This window comes from Mauremys reevesii, linkage group 14, assembly GCF_016161935.1.
Source record: "Mauremys reevesii isolate NIE-2019 linkage group 14, ASM1616193v1, whole genome shotgun sequence".
NCBI lineage: Eukaryota > Metazoa > Chordata > Testudines > Geoemydidae > Mauremys > Mauremys reevesii.
The window spans coordinates 33,408,292-33,433,920 of record NC_052636.1 but is presented as its reverse complement, the minus strand read 5'-3'; the positions used below and the strand labels follow the sequence as shown (position 1 = coordinate 33,433,920).

Sequence of the window (25,629 nt, the reverse complement as noted above, 5' to 3'; positions counted from 1 at the left end):
TTCCCCCTAGAACCCCTCTTCTCCTGGGCTGCAAGGAGCCATCCCTGGGAAGCCAAGAGGCAGGCACAGGATTCTGCCTCCCAGCAGCCAACCGCACCTCCCCCGGCTTTGCAGAACGAATGGTGACGCTCTACTAACCCCACTTAGCCGCCCTGAGGCGCTTAGCTTCTGCCCTGCCTTCCTCAGCTCGACTTTCCTCTTTTGCCCCATTCCTGCCTCACTTCCTCCTTTGGCAAGTCACGCAGAGGAGGCCAGCAGGAAGAGCCGGCCTCCACCGGCCAACCTCCAACAGCAGAGGAGGCCAAGCCACAAGCCTCCAAAAGGTGACACGCCGCACTCCTCTAGGTTCTCCAGCCTGACACCAAGGTGCTTTCTCCACTGCTGTCAGCACCCTCTGTCATGCGGGGGTTGGAGTTATCCCACAGACAGGCCAATAGGAGAAGGAGGAGCATCTTCCTGAACAGCAAGGGGATCTGGCAAAAGGAAGCCAGCATGTTTCTGCCTGGTTTTGAACCAGGGACCTTTTGCGTGTTAGGCAAATGTGATAACCACTACACTACAGAAACTCCATCTGCTTGGCTGTTGCTCACCCTGGCACAGACTGATGGACAAACCTGGAGAAAGTGTTGACAGCCCTTCAATGGGTCAGCTGGCAGAGCAGAGGACTGGAGCCGGCACTCAGGAAGTCGTCCTTACGTCACCCTTGTGACTCCAGCTGGAGGGAGAGCTTCTTTTTCTTCCCCTTGCTGACAAAGAGCAAGAGAAGAATGAAAGGTCAGGTGGGCCAACTCGGTGCAGAATCATAGAATCTCAGGGTTGGAAGAGACCTCAGGAGATTATCTAGTCCAACCCCCTGCTCAAAGCAGGACCAAACCCAACTAAATCAGAAGCCCATGCTGCCTTTTCCTGCTGCATAGCCTGAAATGAGCGACTCGTGGCAGTTAAAGGAACTGCTGCACTTTCAGAAAACATCCCACCCGTGCACACAGGGGGATAGAAGAGCCTGTTAGTCTAGCACGCTCCCAACTGAACTACTTCAGCAGCTGCTCGGTTTCTTTTTGGCCTCCTGCTTTTTTCTCTGGGATGTTGTTGTCAGCTGTGGCACAGAAAAAGGACGTCATTGCGAGCAGCCCATGAAGACAAGATTCACTTTTGCCTTCCTTGCTCAGCTTTACTTGCTTCCTCGCCCTATTCCTGCCTCAGTTCCTGTGTTACCTGAAGGCGACGGGGGGGCCAGCAGTACCAGGAGGAAGTTGGGCAGCTAGACCCTGGTGGCAAAAGTCCTGCCGCCACTTGCCACCCCACTCTCTTCTCCCAGCGTCACATATTGGCCACCAGGGACTTTGGGCCCAGCAGCGCAACGGAAGGCAGTGCACAGAGCCACCCTCGCCTTGGAGCTCCGGCTCATTAAACCACATCTTCAGTCGCTGATGGCCAATGAAAGACCGACATCGCTTGCTATTTTAGTACTTGGAAATGCCATTGGTCAGTCACTGGATCTCTGTAATGCTGTTACAGAACAAATGAACATAGAATCTCAGTGTGACATACTATACCTTTGGGGGAGCGTGCTGTAACCCCCATAATCATCGTGATCTTACATATAGAGCATGACTTGTAAGGTATCAAGGGAAAGGATATGATCTGCAGAAAGTCACTTCTCTACCCATAGATGTATACCATTCATGCATATGAAGTTATGAGAATTGTCCAGTGTGGTTGTCACTGTGCAGTAAGGTGGGGGAGTCAGCCAAATATTAGCTCCCTAGTGGCAACAGCAAGGAAAGTAACCAACACCCGGACAGGGTGTCAAACAACCCATCGACAGCCATTGTCCAGCAAGGGAGCTACAATGCAATGACACACCTGCATGAGGACACCCCAGGGGAATTGCTCAGACTTGCTTGGAGAGACGCAGTGATGCTCACCTGACTCTGAAGGGGGGGGGGCAAAGCCATGAGGGAAGAAAGGACATGATAAAAGGAGAGACATTTGCCAGGCTTTATCTCTCTCTGCCATCTACATCTACAGATACCCCCACACCAAGCAACTGAAGCGCTGATGAAAGGGGAGAGCCTGGCTGAAAAGCCACCAGCCAGCCTGTGGTGAGAAGCATCTGAGTTTGTAAGGGTACTGAAAGGGTTAAGATCAGCTTGGAATTAAAAGCAATGAGGAGTCCGGTGGCACCTTAAGGACTAACAGATTTATTTGGGCATAAGCGTTCGTGGGTAAAAAGCCCACTTCTTCAGATGCATGGAGTGAAAATTGCAGATAGAGGCATAAATATAGATTGGAACATGAAGTGACGGGAGTTACCGTACAAAGGGAGAACCAGTGTTGAAGGCTAATTCAGTCAGGGTGGATGTGGTCCTCTCCCCATAATTGATGGGGAAGTGTCAATACCAAGAGAGGGAAAATTGCTTTTGTCGTGAGCCAGCTACTCCCAGTCCTTATTCAAGCTCAAATTAATGGTGTTAAGTTTGCAAATCAATTGTAACTCTGCAATTTCTCTTTGAAGTCTGATTTTGAAGTTTTTTTGAATGGCTACTTTGAATTAGTGGGTGTGAATGTGTATAGGTGGTATTGACTATACAAGTCCCATATGGTCTTGTTATCTGGGTTCCTGGTTTTCAATTCCCATTGTGGGAACAGTGCATTGTTTTTGCTCAGAGGGGAGGCAGGAAATGAAAGGAATGGGAAGGGATCCTGCCAGCAGGGGAATTGGACAGTGTTGGGAGGGGACCCCAGAAGTGGGAGTGGGGCAGCGGTCTGGGGGGAGATGAGAGAAGGACCCCAGCTCTGTGGGAAGTTGACATTCTGGAGAGCACAGGCCTGGCATGGGGGGTGGGGAGAGTGAGTGTGTCCCTCTAAACTCACCACCAGCAGACTAGGCAGGCTTGGAAGAATTACGTATTTGTTGGTAAATGTCAATTTCTGTGTAAACACATGACCCAATGGCAAAATCTTTCCATCGATAATAATCAAAACTAACAGATGGGCAAAGTAAGAAACATGTTGCTTGAGAACTTATCCTACTCTAATCCTCTAGGGTTCCCTTTTGCCTTAGGCACCACCACGTGGGCATTTCATATCCCTCCTCATTTTCACACAGAGGCACAATTTCCTTTGCACAGATCCATGAACAGCAAAACCTCCCTGTGTCTATTGTCTGAGCCGGGGCATTTGATTTCACTGAAACCTTCTCTCCCGCAATGGCAATGGTCAGACAGAGGGAATGCGTCCACCTTCCCCCTGGCAGTGAGATATTCACTCTCCTCTTCATGCTGCTGTTGTTATTCCATGAGTCATCAAGGATGGAATAAAAAGCTGAGTTTACTCCAGGGTGAGGAAAGAAAGGAGCCACCAACGCCCTCAAAAATCTCAATGCCCAGAGAAAACCTGCCTCTGTTATTGGAATCACAGAGGTGCTGGCAATACAATGGGAAAAGGGACTATCTGAATTGCCAAGGCAGGGAATGAATAATCTACAGCAACATCATTAACCACAAACACACTCTAATCATGCTCCAGCCAGTAGGGAAATGGGCAGGAATTCTGGCTGTTCAGCCATGGCCACACGTACAGAGCTGCACAGCAGTGAGTGCGCTGGGGAAGCTGGTCTGAGCAAACAATTGGAAATGACCCTTCAGTGAGAACAAAACCAGAGTGTAGAAAGGCCCCCGTGTTAAGTGGTTGTGGCTGAGGCCTTAGGTAGCTGGGCTAGAAAACCATGGGTGTCTTTCTGTGAAGGTTTGATCCTTGCCAGCTCGGCAAGGCTGGTGTGTGGTATCTCCATGGCTGCACTTTCAGGGTCTGCTCACAACAGTGCCATAGGGAGCCAAGCCTAGACATATTCAGAGGCTAAGGCCAGGTCAATGTTTCAAACAGTGAGTCTATGCTACTGCAGCTCAGTAATGGAGATGCTCTATGCCAGGGTTTCTCAAACATCCTTTCACTGCCACCTCCTTCTGCCAAAATAACTTAATACGTAGCCCTGGAAAGAGGGACCAAGCCCGTCCACTCGGGGGGGGGGGAGGGCAAAACCAAAGCCTGAGGGATTCAGCCCTGGGTTGGGGGGCTCAGACTTTTGGCTTCAGTCCCAGGACCCAACAAGTCTAATGCCAGCCCTGGTGACCCCATTAAAACAGGGTCACGACCCACTTTACAGTCCTGACCCACAGCTTGAGAACCACTGCTCCATGCTGAGGGGGGAGAGTTTTCCTGTTGGTGTAGTCAATCCACTTCCCCAGGAGGTGGCAGCTCTGTCATGGGGAGAAGCTATATCGGTGGGTGTGCAAGCTGTAGTGTTTACCACATTTAAGAAGTTTAATCAAACCCCATTTTTAAAACCACCTGTGGTCTGGGAATGGCAAAGGAGCTCGATGAAGCAGGGTCTGTCCTTCAAAATCCTGGAGATCACGATTCCATGCTCCTGTTGTAATGGGGGTATAGCTCAGTGGTAGAGTGTTTGATTGCAGATTAAGTGGTCCTTTGTTCAAACCCAGGTGCCCTCTTAAAAAAAAAGAAAAAATTTCATTTTCATTCTCCATTATGTTCAGGAGCTCCACCATATGAGGATGCTTGAAATGAATGTGAACACTCAACATTTTGCTGTCCAAATGCATAAAAACCTAGCAAACCTGTCCATCAGCTGAAATCAGTTCCAATCCTCTAAGTGTCTAGTTTATGTTTTCATCAATTAAACAAAAGGTATCATTCCCTGAAGCAGAGCACAAGTTTGAAATACAGGCAGCATAGAGCCAATATTCATAATGTCAACTACAAAAAAACGATACACATCTAGAGATAGTATCATTATATTCAGCCAATCAGAACCTCTCCATAGACCCCTTACATGACCACTTCACTGTAATATTGGCTGCAAATATAGAACAGTGGTCGCAATGGTCATCTATACAGTTACAGATTATGTCAATAACATCACAGGAGGTGACACAGCATCAGTGAGTCTGATACTGGAATACTGCCTCCAGTTTTGGTGTCCTCATTTGAAAAAGATGTTGTGAAATTGGAGCTGGGGCAGCAAAGAGCCACCAAATGTTCTGAGGGCTGGAAAAAATACCTTCTAGTGAGCTATTGAAAGAGCTCAACCTGTTCAGCTGATCAAAAGAAGATTGAAAGGTGACTTAATTGAAATGCCTTAATGGAGAGAAAAGATTGGGTATTTAAGGGCTCTTTAATCTAGCAAAGAAAGGCATAAGAAGACCCAATGGCTGGAAGGTGAAGAAAGACAAATTCATATTACAACTAAGGCACAAATATTCAACAGCGAGGATGATTCACCACAAGAACAAGCTACCAAGGAAAGTGGTGGATTCTCCATCTCCTGATGTCATTTAATGAAGACTAGATGCCTTTCTGGAATGTGTTTGCCTCAAAAGTAGCTCTTGTGTCCTACAGGAGGCCTGTGATATGCAGAGGGTCAGATTAGATGCTCTAATGGTCTCTTCTGGCCATAAAGTCGACTCATTTCTGAAAAACCGAGTGTAGCATTGGGAGCAGCGTCTGATGTTTCCCTGTCTAGCCGGCTTGCTGCCTAGAACGAACACTCCTTGAGTGGGGTGATCCACAGGGAGCAGCTCAAACCTCCACAGTGCCTAGGCAGGGGCAGGACATTAGCCCAGCAAGGGAGGGGTGTGGCAGTGACATCACAAAGGCCTTTTGCAGGACCTCAGACTATTGGTCAGAGGTGGTGGGGAGGTGGTGACCTCACAGAGAGATGCTGACATCAGCCAGGCAGGACATGGGTGAGGGGCAGGGAAACCTCAGAGACCCCTGTGGTTTTGCTTCAGCAAGTCTCCTTCTCCAGGTGTCTCTTTGAGGACTGAGAGAGTATTTGGGTTCACGGACGTGAGCGCCAGGAGGAACCTCTTTCAAGTTTTCTCCTTCCCTTTTAGTGATTTTACTAGAAAACAGCCGTCCCTGTTTAGAAGGTAAGAGCCTCCTGGAGGTTTGAAACCTGTTCAGTCTGATCCATCTGGTGACAGTTGAATTCTAGGCATGGAAGACACGAGCTTAAGGAGGCAGAACTTTATTCTGCACCTGGGATTTTGTCCCTTAGAATCACTAGGGACATTAAGGTTTGTTCTTTTTGCTTCCCCTCTTCCTCCCTCCTCTTTTTCTCTTGCTTCCTTTGTCCTTTTACCTGTTCCCCTCCCAACACCAGGAGGGTGTGTGTGTGTGTGTGTTGCGGGGGAGTGCTCTGCAGCTCCCACTGTGGGAGGTCCACCCAAAAATGTGGGGCTGAAATAGTGCTCGGGCAGTGATCCCCACCTATGACCTGGGCCATCCTTTGGGCTCTCTGGTGAGAACCCTCAGCCTCCCGTCCTCAGTCTCTATCCCTGATTGGCTGAGCAGGGGGTTATTGACAGGGACGAGACTCAGGTCCTTGGTGCTCTCTTTTAAAAGCAAGGAAATAAGTCAGAACCAGTTCTATGTTTGATGAATTTTGCTGCTTCTCTGCATTAATGGTCTCTCAGGAGAACTGCAACGTTAGAGAGAATCGTGAACTGCTAAAATACTTGCTGAATAATTACTATCACTGTTGTTGGTCTGGAGCTCATCAGAGCACTTTATTCAGGTCATTCACTGTCTGAAATTCAAGATCTGATGGTAAGTCTGAAAATCAGGGCTCTTGGGTTCTATTCCCAACTCCGCCACTGACTGGCTGTGTGACCTCAGACAAGTCAATTCTCCTTTCTCAGCCTTAGCTTCTCCCTCTTTCGAGTAGGGATAATAATGATCCGCTCCTGTCTACCTCACGGTGCGTGGAGGCAGGGTCGGCTCTAGGTTTTTTGCTGTTCCAAGCAAAAAAAAAATGTTGGCTGCCCCCACCCTCAGCCCTGGGGTCCCCCGCCAGAGGAGCCAGCTGAGCCCTGGGCGTCCCCACCCCACAGCCCCTGCCACCCCAGCCCTGGGCTCTCCCCCCGACACCCTGTGCCAACAACATAGGTTTGTTCCCAGTCCGCCCAGGCTGAGCTGCTCCCGTTTATACTCCGTCTCCAGTCGGCACATGCCCAGAGAGGGTGAGGGGGTGTGGCCTCTTCAGCCCACATGGCGCAGTTACCCCTAGCAGTGCCAGGTCAGGGTGGATGCACCTCATCACAGACAGCATTTCCCAAATGTTGGGATTAGCTAGGAGATCTCTTCAGGAGTAACCTCCTGTAGGGACTGGGTCACAAATACCTTGGGAACCAAATACCTGGGCGTTTTCCTAGTTCTGAATCACTTGCTGTGGAATTCTATCCCTGGATCATCTGAGACAATATTGACTTAAACAACAGAACTACCCTGTGCACTTACTTTGGTCAGTTGCACCCATTTGGGGTCTGCTGCTGTTCACCTTTTCAGAGTGGAGATTTAAACATACAACTGTTTCTTTGATAATATGTCCAACAGCTTGGAGTATTCTCTCCTGTTGACTGAACTGCATTTGAATTTTCTTCATGTCATCATTCAGGAATAGGGGGGAAAACAAACCTGAAGTAAAAAAATGGTAATTTGTCTGAAATTTCCCAAAAAATCTGAGCTGCATTCTGTCAAACAAAACTAACATGCAGTTATATGACCAAGGAGCCTTCATGAAAGATAGAAAACCCATATCACAGAGAGGTAGAAGACTTTCATTTTAATTTAAAGTGAAATTCCAGACTAGGTTACATCTGATGTCTCAGAATCAGGATGAGAGATTCTCCCATGATCCACTGAAACCTGCTTCTCCCAGCGCTTTCTCATGCATCCGACGAAGTGGGTATTCACCCACGAAAGCTCATGCTCCAAAAGTCTGATAGTCTATAAGGTGCCACAGGATTCTTTGCTGCTTTTACAGATCCAGACTAACACGGCTACCCCTCTGATACCTTTCTCATTAGTGTTATTTACAGGAGTTTTAGCACCTTCATAACGGGAGAAAAAACAACCAACCTTCCCAGAAGCAGCTTTGCCATTGAGGGAAAAGGGGATTTAAACGGTGCTTGGGATCCATTTGAAATCCCCTTCCAGGTCTGACACTTTCATCGCCTGCCAGACTGACTCTGATTTAGGATCAAAGACGTGTACAAGCACCATTCCCAAGCATGGACAGCCAAGAACATGACCCCACCAGACAGGCTGGGAAGCGAAGGAATACGAAGGGGTGAACTGTGCATGGCTCAGGCACAAGGTAACAGTTCTGGGGTGATGGGGAAGGATGGAATGTCTGAGTCGCCCCATCTCCTTCCAGTGTCACAGAGCCTAAAATGACCCTTATTTCCCTGACACTGCTCCAGCTCTTCTTCATATTTAAATATATTTTAAATGAGAAAAAAAAGTCAACAAAATAACTGCTGTTCTGCACAATCCAGGGTAATGTGAGAACAACTGGGAATGAGGAAATCTCTCCTCAAAGAGGAACTTGACGTCTCTAACAGTAACTTTGCACTGGGAGGAGGAGTATAAATGTGAATCTCCAGGTTTGTTTAGAAAAGGAAATGTGATGATGGTTAGCTCAGACAGGAGGAAATGTGCAAGATAACTCCACCAACTATGCATGGCCCATGTCTTTAGTGCAAGAGTAGTTCTCTTTTTACATCAGGAAAGTGAACTCAAGCTAGCTAACTCCATGGCAACCACAGTGATGAGACCCAGGTAGATTTTATCTCAACGTAGCTGGTTGAAGACACCCCCCATTTCCCCCACCTGGGGTGATGACATTCCTGGTAGAAAGGACACACACTCCAATGACTCGCAGGACAATGGAGTTGATACAAAGGACCACAGGATCCACCCCAAAGATGGGCGAGCTTCAAAAGTGGGCAACTCATGTGTGGGAGCTGAGGAACTACAGTGTGCAAAAGATGCAAACAGCCTTAACACTCACTACTTGGGAACTGTCAAAAGAATTAAAGAAAAAATCTCCTGACAGCTCTAGAGAAGGTTTTTATGAAGTTTATCTCCTTTACGGATTCTCTGATGTTTAGAAAGGCCTGAACTATGAGTGAAGCTTTTCCCACACTCGCAGCATTCATATGGTCTCTCTCCGGTGTGGACTCTGTAATGTATAACAAGGGTTGAGCTCCGAGAGAAACTTTTCCCGCACTCACTGCATTCATAGGGTTTCTCTCCTGTGTGGACTCTCTGGTGAGAGATAAGAGAGAAGAGGTGAGTGAAACTTTTCCCGCACTCACTGCATTCATAGGGTCTCTCTCCTGTGTGGATCCTCTGATGCATAGTAAGGTGTGAGCTCCGAGAGAAGCTTTTTCCACACTCACAACATTCATAGGGTCTCTCTCCTGTGTGGACTCTCTGGTGAGAGATAAGGGAGGAGAATTGACTGAAACTTTTCCCGCACTCATGGCATTCATAAGGTCTCTCTCCTGTGTGGATCCTCTGATGCACAGTAAGGTTTGAGCTCCGAGAGAAGCTTTTTCCACACTCGCAACATTCGTAGGGTTTCTCTCCTGTGTGCGTTGTCTGATGAGAGATAAGGGCTGATCTCTGAGTGAAGCTTTTCCCGCACTTGCAGCATTTGTAGGGTCGCTCTTCTGTGTGGATTCTCTGATGAGAGTTAAGGGTATATCTCTGAGTGAAGCTTTTCCCGCACTCACAGCATTCATAGGGTTTGTCTCCTCTGTGTATTCGCTGATGCCTACTAAGGGCTGAGGTATGATTGAAGCTTTTCCCACACTCACAGCATTTGTAGGGTGTCTCTTTTGTGTGGATTATCTCATGTCGAATACGGGCTGAGCGGTAATGGAAGTTTTTCCCACACTCACTACACGTAGTCTCTCGCTTTTCCGTGAGGATTTTCTCCTGGGAAGTAGTTTCCTTGAGGTCCCGGTGAGTTCCTTGACAATTAATGGGTTCATCCACTCTCTCCTCTGAGTGGTTTCCCTGCTCTCTCTCTGGTCTGGGGTAATTTTCACCAGCTTTTCCCTGCTCATGGGGGCTGGACACACTCCCTTTGGCTCTTCGTAGTAATTCCCCATGCGCTTCGGCGAGCTCAGCATCTTCCTGGTGAGGATTCTGCTCCTCGCTCTCCCTCACATCCCATCACCTGCTAGAAGAGAGGAGAAATCTCAGAATGGGGGATGGAAAGGCAGAGAGCAAACCCAAGTAAGTGCTGGAGAGACAGAAAATAAAAATCAGGGACTGAATTCCCCCAAACTCTTCCCCACAGGGGACAGTGGAGGGGATCAATTCTGCTCCGCACCCAGGACCGGCCTTTAGGGGGGGCCGTACGGGTGCCCCACCCAAGGGGGTGCCGGGCGCAGGGTTTGGATTCCCACCTGACCTGCTGCCGAGAGGCTCGCTGGGCTGATGAAAGCGGCACAGGGAGGCAGATAAGCAGCTGCATGGGGGAGTGGGATAGACCTGAGCTGCGGGGGAAATTGGACGACCAGCCGTCAGAGTCAGGTGACTGCTCCGGAGCAGAGGGGCCCCTCTCCCGCCCTGCTCCACGTGTGCAGCTGCTGCTGTTCCTGTCCCCCCAACCCCCCGTTCACCTCCGGAGTCACCCCTGTCCACCCCCGACTGGGAGCATCCTCTTGACTGCTCTGCGGGGGGGAGGTGCTGATCGATGGCGGGGTGATCCCCTCCCCCCAACCCAGGTACCCGATTTCCACTGAGCTGGGGTGACGGGACAGGGGGAATCTGCCGGCAGCTGCTTGTGTCTGAACAAGCCTAGTTCAGGCTCCTGACTCTGAGAGCTTTCTTAAAGAGACAGTGCGCTCACTCACTCAGGCACACACACACACACACACACAGTCCTTTACACACTCCCTTCAACATTCACACACTCTTTAATATCCTCCCCTCAACACACACACACCAGGGCTCCCCGCATCCAGGTCACTTCCCCACCTGGGCTGGGCTGACACATCAGTGAGGACTGCATTATTTCCCCAGGAGAGACCCAGGAGTGGGGGCTGCATTCCTGTACCAAACAGTCACTGGAAGGGGGCAGACAAAGGCCTTTAGGACCAGGCGTCCGTCACTGTCAAAAGATCATCTCCCTCCTGCAGGTCACTGGCAGCCTGAATTTGTTCCTTATCCTCCCAGAGTCTGGGGGCTGGAATCAGCACTACCCAGCCCCTCCGTATGTAGCAGGAACAAACACAAACCTGGTCTTTAAAACAAGCTGTCCCCTTCCTCCTCAGGGAAGATTTTTCTGTGATTGAAGTTGAGCTTCAGTTCCCTTCTCCTAGGGGTGGGGCAGGTGTGGGGCCAGCTCCGAGTGAGATCTGTTTTCACCACTGCCCCCTTTCAGTCACTCTGGGATCCTAACTCTGCTCCCAGCTGTCAGGCAGCTTCCAGCCCAACCACCCTGCTCACTAACTCCATGGTCATGTGTCACCCCCTTTGCCAGCACACAGAGCCTGCAGGAAAACGACTCCTGCCAGATCCATTGGTGGTATAGTGGTGTGCGTAGGTGTCTTCCAAGCAGTTGATCTGGGTTTGATTCCTAGCCAATGCAATAATGGCTTTTCTCTTCTGTTTCCTCATCTGGAAGTGGTTTAATTTCAGTCACATTGTGTTACAATCACATTATCTATAGAATGAAACAATAAATGTGTCAAAGTCCAGCAGGTCATACAGGATGGAGGCACACAAGGGGCTGGAATGTGTCATCTGAGAAAGACAGAACACTTGGAAACCTGCATCTCCCATCCCCTGGCCTTGTGTGTTATGATTCCAGCTGCGTGAGCTGTTTGTATGGTGTTCCTGCATGATGGGGAAATGAAGTTTTGAGTCAGTTTTTGCTCCTGCAGATTCCTTTGCTGTTACAATTATAATGACATGAACAAAAGGGAGGCACAATAAACATAAACCCCAAGTTGCAATACAGGTGGGGAAAGAGACGATCACGGTTAAGCCAAACACGTCAAAATAAAAATTAATACTAAAAAAGGGGCGGGGGGAAGAGCTCAGGTATGTGGAGATCCCCTTGATATTTCAACGCACATTGTTAGAATCAACATTCAGACTTGACACTGGAAAACCTGCAGCTACCCAGCTCTGTGAACAGCTGTGATGAGCAAGATGGAGTTGGGACACCCGTTCTGCTTCAATCATTTATTGTCTCTCTGTTCTCTCCTTCTTCTCCCCCTAATTCCTCGTCTCCAATGTCTCTGCCTCTCTCCTCTTGCTCCCACTCCCCTGCCCTTTCCAGGAACTCACAGTCTACAGCATTTAGGACAAGCCAGAGCTCCCATGTTCTGCACATGATCCTGTGTCAGAGGACGTGGGACCCCGGTCAGAACCAGTCACCAGATCAATATGACCCTTTATGGGCGACTTCTCTGCCTGCTCTGCAATTTACACCCCCCCCCCCTGAAGGGGGTGGGGTACAGCTCTGACTGAGAGGCCCCACAGGAGACACTTCAGCCCAAAGACAAATTTGTGTGAAATGCTGAGAAGTGAAGAGCCCCCTTCCCCTCCCCCAAATCCCCAGAACTCTAGAGTCACCCCCATGGCACCAGCACAGGGAACCCAGTGAGATGGGGTTACAGAATACAAGGGGGAGGGAGCAGGGGAGAGAGGTGACAGGGAGTTTCTCTCTTTCCTTCTCTCGTCACTTTCTGTTCTTCTCTTTCCTTCCAGGAACTGCAGTCACAGCAGGGAGGGGTTTGTCTCTTTATTAGGGATCCCTCTGTGTCACGGAGGCTGCACAAGTCATAGATTCTGTGGCTTCTGCAGTGGCCACTGTGGCTGACTCCGTGGCTGCCCCAGCAGCTGGCCTGGGGGCAGCTTGCGCAGTGGTTCCAAGGATTACGCCCCCACTGAGCTCTCTGGTCAGGTGTCCTAGCGCTGGAAGCCTCCTGTTTACATCCTAAAATAGTGTTTTTGCACCAATGGGGCTGAAATTTTGGACCGGACATTGTAGCTCCACCGTTATTTTACTGAATTGCTTCAAAACAGCAAGTCAAGAAAGTCTCCTAAGTGCCAGGCTCTCTGCCATGGAAACAGCTGCCCCTGCTCTGCAGGAGTCTGTGCGTTCCACACAGCAACGCACACACCTGCTCCGCACTGAAGGGGGGTCAGACAGTGACAGGGCTGGTAACACAAATACTTCAGACTATTAACTCCAGGTCCCTTCCTTGCTTTAACCCAGGATGTGCCAGTCAACTGGTAACCATGGTGTTATCTTCACCTTAAAATACCTCTCCGTACATTTTCTGCGAGCCCTCCACCCCCTGCCCTCCCTGCAGCCAGCCCCTGTCTCCAGCCAGCTCCGCACGCCCCGGCTCCAGCCAACCCCTGCTGCACCCCCCCTGCCCTGCCTCCAGCCAGCCCCGCACCCCCTGCCCTGCCTGCAGCCAGCCCCGCACCCCATGCCCTGCCCGCAGCCAGCCCGTGTCTGCAGCCAGCCCCGCACCCCCTTGCCCTGCCTGCAGCCAGCCCCTGTCTGCAGCCAGCCCCGCACCCCCTTGCCCTCCCTGCAGCCAGCCCCTGTCTCCAGCCAGCCCCGCACACCCCGGCTCCAGCCAACCCCAGCTGCACCCCGCTGTCCTGCCTCCAGCCAGCCCTGCACCCCCTGCCCTGTCTGCAGCCAGCCCCGCACCCCATGCCCTGCCCACAGCCAGCCCCTCTCTGCAGCCAGCCCCGCACCCCCTGCCCTGCCCGCAACCAGCCCCTCTCTGCAGCCGGCCCCGCACCCCCTGCCCGTCTGCAGCCAGCCCTGCACCCCTTGCCCTGCCTCCAGCCAGCCCCCGTCTGCAGCCAGCCCCGCACCCCCTGCCCTGCCTGCAGCCAGCCCTGCAACCTCTGTCCTGCCCGCACCAGCCGCGTCCTCCCTGCCCTGCCTGCTGCCAGCTCCACACCCCCTGCCCACAACCAGCCCCTGCCACACCCCCTGCCACACCTCCAGCTAACTCCTGCCGCACCCCCCTGTGGCCCCGCCCAAAGCCAGCCAGCGCCCACACACCCGCAGCCGTGCACACCCTGCCCTGTCTCCAGCCAACTCCTGCCGCACCCCCCTGCCTGAAGCCAGCCAGTCCCGCACTCCTCTGTCTCCAGCCCTGCCAACCCCTGATGCACCCCCCTGCGTCCCTGCCTGAAGCCAGCCAGCCTGCCCCACACACCCGTCTCCAGCCAGCCCCGCACCCCTTGCCCTGCCTGCAGCCAGACCCTACCTCCAGTCAGCCCCTGCCCTGCCTCCAGCCAGCCCCATGGCCACTGGTGCCCTGCAGTTCCCAGGGCAGTAACCCTGCACACCTGCTTCAATGAGGGGGGCAGGGAGCAGCTGGGACCCACACATGTGCACACCCGAGGGTGACCAGACAGCGAGTGTGGAAAATCGGGACAGGGAGTGGGGGGTAATAGGATCCTAGATAAGAAAGACCCCAAAATTGGGACTGTCCCTATAAAATTGGGACATCTGGTCACCCTAGCACACCCCCAGGACTCCCGAGTTCCATTGCTGGGTTTCCTATTGGTTCCACTGCTGGTTGTTTTCCTTTTCCTGGGGGACTCTGGGCAAGTTGCTCCCCCCTATAGGGCTCCGTCCCCAGCAGGCAAATGGGGATTTCGTACCTTCCCACTATTGGAAAGTGCTGGGAGAATCCCCCAGCCAAAGCTGCTCTGACAGCGCTAAGCAGCATCTGACCATTCAAGGTTGGAGTGCGCTGCCCAGGAGGAGGAGTGTCTGGCTCTGGGGTTTCACTTCAGCCCAGTCTAGAGAGAGGGGCCCAGCCATGGGGTTTGGCTCAAGAAGACCAAGTCTCCAATTCGTTAAGGGCGTTTTGAATTCCAGTCCTGTGCTCCAAAGTGCTTGGTGTCAGTTGCATGTTTTAGAAGCAGGGTCTCCACTCCATTTTCCAAATCATTCATGAAACTATTGAATAGTACCAGACCCCGGACTGATCCCTGACGGACCCACTAGGTGCACCCTCTCCGTTGGACAGCCAGACATGGAGAAGGGCCCCTGGAGTCTGGGCTTTCAACCAGCTCTGCACCCACATGACACTGATTGCATCTAGACCGCATTTCCCTCGTTTGCTTGTGAGAATGTCCTGCGGGACTGTGTCAAAAGCCTTAGTAACCCCAAGATAGATCCCATGTACTGTTTACCCACCTCCACTAGGCCCGGAACCCTGCCAGAGAAGGAAAGAGGATTGGTTTGGGATGATTTGTTCTTGACAAATCCATGCTCACTCGTCCTAAGAACCAAATTATCCTGTAGGTTCTGCTGACAAACTGAGTGTTTAAGAATGTATTGCAGTATCTCTCCAGCTATGGAAGTGAGGCTGGCTAGTCTGTAAGTCCAAGGGGTCTCTTTGTTCCCCTTTGAAAGATAGGTCCTGTCTTGTTCATGGATGGGAAGATGTTCTTTTTCAGGGATCTCAGACGAGAACTGGGGCACAACACCTGGTTTGTTAAGGCCACAAAAATGGAGGCAGGAACCTCTTCTCTCCTGCTGGCAAAGAACCCCAGGTACCTAAAAGACAGAGACTCACATCCCTGAATGGGCTTTAGAAAAGGCAGTGGTTAAAAGGCTTGGCCCCGACCATTTCTTGTTTCCACAGACTAGACATTTTAGCAAACTTTAGAATTCCTCGGTGCTAAACACCGTGAAACTCTCCTTTCTCCTTCACAGAGGGCTTTATCGCCCCTTATCTCACTCAGGCTCAGGACTGCCCAGAGTTCGAGAACTGTCCCTGTTCCCATTGGGCAGATGGGGAGGAGCCTGAGGTATAGAGAAGGGAAGTGACCTGTCACCAGATGGATCAGACTGAACAGGTTTCAGACCTCGAGGAGGCTCTTACCTTCTAAACAAGGAAAACGGCTGTTTTCTAGTAAAATCACTAAAAGGGAAGGAGAAAACTCAAAAGAGGTTCCTCCTGGCGCTCACGTCCGTGAACCCGAATACTCTCTCAGTCCTCAAAGAGAGACCTGGAGAAGGAGACTTGCTGGAGCAAAGCCACAGGGGTCTCTGAGGTTTCCCTGGCCCCTCGCCCCTGTCCTGCCTGGCTGATGTCAGCATCTCTCTGTGAGGTCACCACCTCCCCACCACCTTGGACCAATAGTCTGAGGTCCTGCAAAAGGCCTTTGTGATGTCACTGCCACACCCCTCCCTTGCTGGGCTAATGTCCTGCCCCTGGCCAGGCACTGTGGAGGTTTGAGCTACTCCCTGTGGATCACCCCACTCAAGGAGCGTTCGTTCTAGGCAGCAAGCCGGCTAGACAGGGAAACATCAGACGCTGCTCCCAATGCTACACTCAGTTTTTCAGAAATTAGTCGACTTTATGGCCAGAAGAGACCATTAGAGCATCTAATCTGACCCCCTGCATATCACAGGCCTCCTGTATGACACAAGAGCTACTTTTGGGGGAAAACACATTCCAGAAAGGGATCTAGTCTTCATGAAATGACATCAGGAGATGGAGAATCCACCACTTTCCTTGGTAGCTTGTTCCTGTGATGAATCATCCTGACTGTTGAATATTTGTGCCTTAGTTGTAATATGAATTTGTCTCTTTTCACCTTCCAGCCATTGGGTCTTGTTAGGCCTTTCTCTGCTCGATTCAAGAGCCCTTTAATACCCAATCTTTTCTCTCCATTAAGGCACTTCAACACTTTAATGAAGTCACTTTTCAATCTTCTTTTGATAAGCTAAACAGGTTGAGCTCTTTCAATAGCTCACTAGAAGGCATTTTTTTCCAGTCCTCAGAACATTTGGTGGCTCTTTGCTGCCCCAGCTCCAATTTCACAACATCTTTTTCAAAGGAGGACACCAAAACTGGAGGCTATTCCAGTATCAGTCTCACTGATGCCGTGTCACCTCCTGTGACATTATTGACATAATCTGTAACTGTATAGATCACCGTTGCAACTGCTGTTCTATTTGTAGCCAATATTGTAGAAAGGTTGTAGCGTAAGGGGTCTATGGAGAGGTTCTGATTGGCTGATTATAATGATGCTATTTCTAGATGTGTATCATTTTTATAGTTGACGTTATGAATTCCTGCTCATTTCCCCACTGGCTGGAGCATGGCTAGAGTGTGTCTGTGGTTAATGATGTTGCTGTAGATTGTTCGTTTCCTGCCTTGGCAATTCAGACAGTCCCTTTTCCCAACATATCTCCAGCACATCATTAGTTCCAATAACAGGGGCAGCTTTTCTCTGGGGCACTGAGATTTTTTGGGGAGTTGGTGGCTCCTTTCTTTCCTCACCCTGGAGTAAACTCATAAGAACATAAGAAAGGCCGTACCGGGTCAGAACAAAGGTCCATCTAGCCCAGTATCTGTCTACCGACAGTAGCCAATGCCAGGTGCCCCAGAGGGAGTGAACCTAACAGGCAATGATCAAGTGATCTCTCTCCTGCCATCCATCTCCATCCTCTGACGAACAGAGGCTAGGGACACCATTCTTACCCATCCTGGCTAATAGCCATTTATGGATTTAGCCACCATGAATTTATCCAGTCCCCTTTTAAACATCGTTATAGTCCTAGCCTTCACAACCTCCTCAGGTAAGGAGTTCCACAAGTTGACTGTGCGCTGCGTGAAGAAGAACTTCATTTTATTTGTTTTAAACCTGCTGCCTATTAATTTCATTTGGTGACCCCTAGTTCTTGTATTATGGGAATAAGTAAATAACTTTTCCTTATCCACTTTCTCAACATCACTCATGATTTTATATACCTCTATCATGTCCCCCCTTAGTCTTCTCTTTTCCAACCTTAGTCTTCTCTTTTCCAACTCAGCTTTTTATTCCATGGTTCATGTTTTATGGAATAACAACATCAGCATGAAGAAAGAGGAGAGTGAATATCTCACTGCCAGGGCTGAAGGTGGCCACGTCCCCTCTGTCTGACCATTGCCATTGCAGGAGAGAAGGTTTCAATGGAATCGAATGCCCTGGCTCAGACAAGTGACACAGGGAGGTTTTGCTGTTCATGGATCCATGCAAAGGAAATTGTGTCTCTGTGTGAAACTGAGGAGGGACGTGAAATGCCCACAGGATAGCGCAATGCCCTAAGCTAAGGCAGGAGGGTGAAGGAATCAGGCTGAGGAATGACTGACGTGGACTCACCTGGGATTGAAATGACATTTGTTTGTGTCGGGCAGTGAGAAACTGACATTAATTCAGATGCGGGGTTGAGGCTTCTTTAGCTCCTTGTAGAACTTGAACTTGACTTCCCAGAAGGGAGAAAGGGAAAGTCTGGGGCTGCCTTGAGTCCCTGGCTGGGTCTCCTGGGCAGTGGAAAACATCTCTTGTTTGGCCCTGCCAAGGGGATCGTGGAGGCTGAGACGCCCCTCGGCTTGGATCAAAGGGGGAGTTGGATGGAATTTATCACACAACCCTCCCTGCTCCCCAGAGCCCCACGGGGAGAAGCTAGAGAAGGGAGTCATTCCTTCCCTGCGCTCCCAGAAGAGCTGCTAGCAGGGCCGCCCAGAGGTGGGGGCAAGTGGGGCAATTTGCCCCAGGCCCTGGGTCTTGCAGGGGCCCCCACAAGCAGGAGCGTAGCTAGGAGGGAGCAGGGGGGCCTGCCGCTCCCCCACTGAGCACATTCCCCCAAAGTGGCGCCTTAGTAGGAATTTGGAATAAGGTGGAAAGATCTGGAATTTCCCCACACACACACACACACCTCCTGGGGTGGCAGGGGTGCAGGTGGAGGGCAGAGCCCAGGGCTGGGGGTAGTGGGGTGTCGGTGGGGAGCAGTAGGGGAAAGGGCGGCGCCAAGAGCTGGGGCAGCATGGGGTAGGTGGGGCAGAGCCCAGGGCTGGGGTGGCAGGGGTGTGGGTGGAGGCAGAGCCCAGGGCTGGGGTGGCAGGGAGGTGCAGTGGGAGCCCAGGGCTTGGGTGGGGCAGCCAAAAATTTTTTGCTTGGGACGGCAAAAAACCTAGAGCCGGCCCTGCCTCCACCCACCGTGAGGTAGGTAGGAGCAGATCATTATTATCCCTACTTGAAAGAGGGAGAAGCTGAGGCTGAGAAAGGAGAATTGACTTGTCTGAGGCAGGGGCGGCTCTAGACCCCAGCGCGCCAAGCAGGCGCTTGGGGCGGCCGTTTCCCGGGGGGGCGGCATTTGGCTCCGGTTGAGCTCCCGCAGGCATGACTGCGGCAGGTCCGCTCGTCCCGGGCACGTCGGCAGGAGCTCAACCGGAGCCGCGGGAAGAGGGGACCCGCCGCGGGACCGGGGAAGGGCGGCGCAGCGCTCCGCGCTGCTTGGGGCAGCGTGATTTGTAGAGCCGCCCCTGGTCTGAGGTCACACAGCCAGTCAGGGGCAGAGTTGGGAATAGGACCCAAGAGCTCTGATTTTCAAACTAACCATCGGATCTTGAATTTCAGACATTGAATGACCTGAATAAAGTGCTCTCAGATGAGCTCCAGACCAACAACAGTGCACAGGAATTATTCAGCAAGTATTTGAGGAGAATCATGTTAGAGAGAATCATGAACTGCTCAGAGACCATTAATGCAGAGAAGCAGCAAAATTCGTCAAACATAGAACTGGTTCTGACTTATTTCCTTGGTCTTGAAAGAGAACAAGGACCTGAGTCTCCTCCCTGTCAATAACTCCCCTCCTCAGCCAATCAGGGTAGAGACTGAGGACGGGAGGCTGAGGGTTCTCACCAGAGAGCCCAAAGGATGGCCCAGGTCATTGGTGGGGATCAAATAAAGTTCAGAATAAAATTCTGCCTCCTTAAGCTCATGTTTTCCATGCCTAGAATTCAACTGTCACCAGATGGATCAGACTGAACAGGTTTCAAACCTCCAGGAGGCTCTTACCTTCTAAACAGGGACAGCTGTTTTCCAGTAAAATCACTAAAAGGGAAGGAGAAAACTCAAAAGAGGTTCCTCCTGGCGCTCATGTCCATGAACCCGAATACTCTCTCAGTCCTCAAAGAGAGACCCGGCGAAGGAGACTTGCTGGAGCAAAGCCGCAGGGGTCTCTGAGGTTTCCCTGGCCCCTCGCCCCGGTCCTGCCTGGCTGATGTCAGCATCTCTCTGTGAGGTCACCACCTCCCCACCAATAGTTTGAGGTCCTGCAAAAAACCTTTGTGATGTCACTGCTGCACCCCTCCCTTGCTGGCCTAATGTCCTGCCTCAGGCCAGGCACTTTGGAGGTTTGAGCTACTCCCTTTGGATCACCCCACTCAAGGAGCGTTCGTTCTAGGCAGCAAGCCAGCTAGACAGGAAAACATCAGATGCTGCTCCCAGTGCTACACTCAGTTTTTCAGAAATTAGTTGACTTTATGGCCAGAAGAGACCATTAGAGCATCTAATCTGACCCCCTGCACAGGCCTCCTGTATGACACAATAGCAGGTGAGGGAGGGGGGCTGAGGAGGCGAGTGGGTGGGCAGTGGCGAGGGGGCGGGTGAGCCGGCAGAGAGCCAATATTCATAACTTCAACTACAAAAATGATACACATCTAGAGATAGCATCATTATAATCAGCCAATCAGAACCTCTCCATAGACCCCTTAAATGACCACTTCCCTGTAATATTGGCTGCAAATATAGAACAGTGGTCACAATGGTAATCTATACAGTTACAGATTATGTCAATAACGTCACAGGAGGTGACACAGCATCAGTGAGACTGATACTGGAATACTGCCTCCAGTTTTGGTGTCCTCATTTGAAAAAGATGTTGTGAAATTGGAGCTGGGGCAGCAAAGAGCCACCAAAGGTTCTGATGGCTGGAGAAAAATGCCTTCTAGTGAGCTATTGAAAGAGCTCAACCTGTTTAGCTTATCAAAAGAAGATTGAAAGGTGACTTCATTGAAGTGTTGAAGTGCCTTCAGGGAGAGAAAAGATTTGGGAATTAAAGGGCTCTTGAATCAAGCAGAGAAAGGCACAACAAGACCCAATGGCTGGAAGATGAAAAGAGACAAATTCATATTACAACAAAGGCACAAATATTCAACAGCGAGGATGATTCACCACAGGAACAAGCTACCAAGGAAAGTGGTGGATTCTCCATCTCCTGATGTCATTTCATGAAGACTAGATGCCTTTCTGGAATGTGTTTGCCCCCAAAGTAGCTCTTGTGCCATACAGGAGGCCTGTGATATGCAGGGGGTCAGATTAGATGCTCTAATGGTCTCTTCTGGCCATGAAGTCGACTAATTTCTGAAAAACTGAGTGCAGCATTGGGAGCAGCGTCTGATGTTTCCCTGTCTAGCCGGCTTGCTGCCTAGAACGAACGCTCCTTGAGTGGGGTGATCCCCAGGGAGCAGCTCAAACCTGCAAAGTGCCTGGCCAGGGGCAGGACATTAGCACAGCAAGGGAGGGGTGTGGCAGTGACATCACAAAGGCCTTTTGCAGGACCTCAGCCTATTGGTCAGTGGCGGTGGGGAGGTGGTGACCTCAGAGAGAGATGCTGACATCAGCCAGGCAGGACAGGGGCGAGGGGCCAGGGAAACCTCAGAGACCCCTGTGGCTTTGCTGCAGCAAGTCTCCTTCTCCAGGTCTCTCTCTGAGGACTGAGGGAGTATTCGGGTTCACGGACGTGAGCACCAGGAGGAACCTCTTTCGAGTTTTCTCCTTCCCTTTTAGTGATTTTACTAGAAAACAGCCGTCCCTGTTTAGAAGGTAAGAGCCTCCTGGAGGTTTGAAACCTGTTCAGTCTGATCCATCTGGTGACAGTTGAATTCTAGGCATGGAAAACACAAGGGTAAGGAGGCAGAATTTTATTCTTCACCTGTGATTTTGTCCCTTAGAATCACGGGGGACATAAGGGTTTGTCCTTTTTGTTTCACCTCTTGCTCCATCCACTGTCTGATCCCTGTTTTCTCTTCGTCTCTTGCTTCCTTTGTCCTTTCTCCTGTTCCCCTCCCAAAATCAGGTTTTTTTCTCCTGCTGATAACAGCTCATGTTAACTGATCACTCTCGTTATAGTGTGTATGGCAACACCCATTTTTTTCACGTTCTCTGTGTGTATATATATCTTCCTACTGAATTTTTAACTGCATGCATCCAATGAAGTGAGTTTTAGCCCACAAAAGCTTATGCTCAAATACATTTGTTAGTCTCTAAGGTGCCACATGTTCTCTTTGTTCTTTTTGCAGATAAATTAATGGAGGTTAAGTCCATTAATGGATATTAGCCAGGATGGGTAAGGAATGGTGTCCCTAGCCTCTGTTTGTCAGAGAGTGGAGATGGATGGCAGGAGAGAGATCACTTGATCATTTCCGGTTAGGTTCACTCCCTCTTGGGCACCTGGCATTGGCCACTGTTGGCAGATAGGATATGTGGTTGGATGGACCTTTGGTCTGACCCACTATGGCCATTCTTATGTTCTTATGAAGGGAAGGGCACAGAGTTTTTGTAGTGTAGTGGTTATCACGTTTGCCTAACATGCAAAAGGTCCCTGGTTCAAAGCCAGGCAGAAACAGGATGGCTTCCTTTTCTCAGCTCCTAGTGGCCTGTCCCTGCTGTTGTAGGAACAGCAGTGATTTCTATGCTCAAAATGTCTGTTATACTTCCTTTCCCTCTCTGAATGCCTGTGAAGTGGCTTTCCCCCTCCTCCTCCCGCTCTCTCCTGCAATGCTTGGGGGATGAATGGGCTGGTTGAAGATCAGAAGAGCTTCCAGGTAGACAAGGTGTCTGGGACTCTCATTAGGCAGCGCTCACACACCCAGAGCAGGGACCCTGCATGGACACTGGCTGAGGTGGAGTGTGACCCACCGGATGCAGCCAAGTCATCTCTAGTCGCAGGCCATGAGGTTCAGGTCCTTAAAAGGGGAAGGGTCTCTGTGCTCAGCTGTGCTTTCATAATGCTGCCTAATGAGAGTCCCAGACACCTTGTCTATCTAGGAGCTCTTCTGATCTTCCAGCTGTTCAACCAGCCCCTTCATCCCACAAGCATTGCAGGAGGGAGGGGAGGGGGAAAGCCACTTCACAGGCATTCAGAGAGGGAGAGGAGATGGGGCGGGGCGGGGGGGGGGAGTGTAACTGACCTTTTGGGCATACAGGTTATATGGAGCACACAGATCACTGCTGCTCCTACAACAGGGTAAGTTCTCAAGCAGCATGTTTCTTACTTTGCCCATCTGCCAATTTTGATGATTATCGATGGAAATATTTTGCCATTGGGTTGTGCGTTTACACAGAAATTGACATTTACCAACAAATATGTAATTCTTCCAGTCCTGCCTAGTCTGCAGTTGATGGGTTTAGAGGGACACATTCACTCTTCCAGGTCCCCAGGCCAGGCCTGTGCTCTCAACTTCCCACACTGCTGGGATCCTTCCTGGTCCCCTCAGACCTCTGCCCCCACCCCACTTCTGGGATCCTCCCCACACTGTCTAACCCCCCTGCTGGCAGGATCCCTTCCTGTTCCTTTCATTTCCTGTCTCCACCCTGGGCAAAAGCTCTGCACTGTTCCCACACCAGAAGTTGAACCCAGGCCCCATGGATAAAAACCAAGAATCCTGACTACTAGCCCATATGGGACTATTGGTGCATCTGACGAAGTGGGGATTCACCCACGAAAGCTCCTGCTCCAATACGTCTGTTAGTCTATAAGGTGCCACAGGACTCTTTGCTGCTGTTATTACTACAACTCTCTAAGCCAACCCCTCATGAGCGCAGCAGGGACTAGCGTGACCAGATGTCCCGATATTTGGGCCTTTTTCTTATATAGGCTCCTATTACCCCCACTCCCTGTCCCGATTGTTCACATTTGCTGTCTGGTCACCCTAGCAGGGGCTGCACACAGGGCTGCATTAACCCTTCAGGTGCTGAGGTTTCCCTCACTCCATCCCCAGTGCCTGTGATCAGGAAACAGACATTAGGGCTCCCAGGTGCTGCACAGACCATGATTGAGATCGGGACCCCATATTGCGCTAGGTGCTGTACAATCCCTGGCCAACACTGGGACACCCAGGGGGTTCCCCTCAATTTATCTGAGCCTCTGCTGCCCAACTTCTTCTGACTCCATCTGGATCACCCAGGAGCGGTGACAGGGTCTCCTTTCCACCTTTCCAAACAGTCCTTCTTTCCCTGCCCCCTATTTCTGCTTTCACACCCTGGGCCCATCTCCTCCCTTCGTTCCCTCTACCCCCGCCCCAGGTGATTAGAGATGGAGGCAATTTCAGCCACTGGAGACAGCCCCAGCGAGCGCTGCAGCCCGCCCCGGGTGCGGGGGGGGGTGTTTGCAGCAGGGCCGCCCAGAGAATTCCGGGGGCCCGGGGTCTTCGGCGGCGGGGGGCCCCCGCTCAGGGGCGGCTCTAGACCCCAGCGCGCCAAGCAGGCGCGTGCGGGCGGCCCTTTCCCTGGGGGGCGGCATTTGGCTCCGGTTGAGCTCCCGCAGTCATGCCTGCGGCAGGTCGACCGGAGCCCGGGACGAGTGACTGCGGCGGGTGCCGTGGTCCCGCGGCTCCGCTTGACCTGCCGCAGTCAGGGAGGTCCAGCCGCGGGACGAGCGCCCCCTCCGCAGTCATGCACTGCGGGAGCTCAACCGGAACCGCAGGGGCCCCAGAAAACACTCGTGGGGGCCCCTGCAGGACGCGGGGCCTGGGGCAAATTGCCCCTCTTGCCCCCCCCTCTGGGCGGCCCTGGTTTGCAGACACAGGAAGGGAGCAGCTGGGAGCGGTGGGTGCTGGGAAGTAGGAGGCAGGAGAACAAATCCCGCGGGGGCAGCTCCTGGGGCGGGGCTCTGGCACAGCCCGGGGCGGGGCAGCTCCTGGGGCGAGGCTCTGGCACAGGATGGGGCGGGGCAGCTCCTGGGGCGGGGCTCTGGCATAGCCCGGGGCGGGGCAGCTCCTGGGGCGGGGCTCTGGCACAGCCCGGGGCGGGGCAGCCCCTGGGGGCGGGGCTCTGGCACATTGTGACGCAGGAGCCCGGGCCCAGCAGCTGCTCCCTGGTGGCCACGTGCTGCCAGCAGCGCTGGAGCCGCCCGGGCTGGAGCGGAGCCGCTGTTCTCAGCTGCAGCAGGAGCTGCCCCCGGCCCCGCTGGGCTCCAGGTGGGGACAGAGCCTGGGGCCTGGGGCTCCCTGGGTGCGGCTGGCGGGGCGGGAGGAGAGGCCGGAGCTGCAGGCGGGGTTGATCGGTCTCTGGGCACCAGGAGCCCCAGGGCAGAGTGTGTGTGTGAGTGTCCCGGACCCAGGCGTGCGCATGGGGGAGCCCCGGCACCCCAATGCCCTGAGCCCCGGCTGGGGGCTGCCCCCTCCCGTGGGGCTCCGGGAGGAGGCTGCGGCGGCTGCAGGCGGGTGCTCGGACCCCCCGGGGCTGACCCGCTGCCGGCAGCTGGTGGCGCCTCCTCCGCGGAGCTTTTCCCCGGGGGCGGCCTGGGCGCAGCTGCGATCAGCTGTTTGCTGGGCAGGCTCCGCTCCGCTGCTCCCCCCCCGCTCCTGGGGGGCTGAGTGAGCCCCCCCAAACAGCCCCAGGGGTCGGTGGGGGGCGGGGCCAGCAGCAGCAGAGCCCCCCCCCGCTCGGGCTGGGGGCTCTGCCAGGGCCCCCGCGTGAATCGCTGCTCCCTGCCCGCCAGGCTCGGCTCCGGCCACAGCAGCGGCGGGAGCCCCAGGGAGCCCAGCTGGGCTGGGGGAGTGGGAGGTTGGGGGGAGGAGAAGCTCCAGATACCGGCAGGGGGGAGAGAGGAGCCGAGCTGGAAGGGGGAGGAGAATCCCCGCTGGGTTGGGAGGCGGGGGTGGGGGGAGCCCCAGACCCCAGCAGGAGCTG

General features: G+C 52.4%; 1 protein-coding gene and 2 non-coding genes across 3 annotated transcripts; 1 reads left to right on the top strand and 2 right to left on the bottom strand.

Annotated features, from left to right (window-relative positions):
• Positions 1-493: 493 nt before the first annotated feature.
• Positions 494-566, bottom strand: TRNAV-AAC. Its single transcript has one exon. It is a non-coding gene; the product is annotated as a tRNA-Val (tRNA).
• Positions 567-8,955: 8,389 nt separating this feature from the next.
• On the bottom strand, positions 8,956-9,732 carry LOC120381804 (zinc finger protein 154-like; the record flags this gene model as incomplete). The annotated part of the gene is made up of 1 exon (XM_039499939.1): positions 8,956-9,732. A coding segment is annotated over one exon (777 nt), but the record flags the coding sequence as incomplete, so codon positions are not given.
• Positions 9,733-22,269: 12,537 nt separating this feature from the next.
• On the top strand, positions 22,270-22,342 carry TRNAV-AAC. The gene has a single exon. It is a non-coding gene; the product is annotated as a tRNA-Val (tRNA).
• Positions 22,343-25,629: the final 3,287 nt, after the last annotated feature.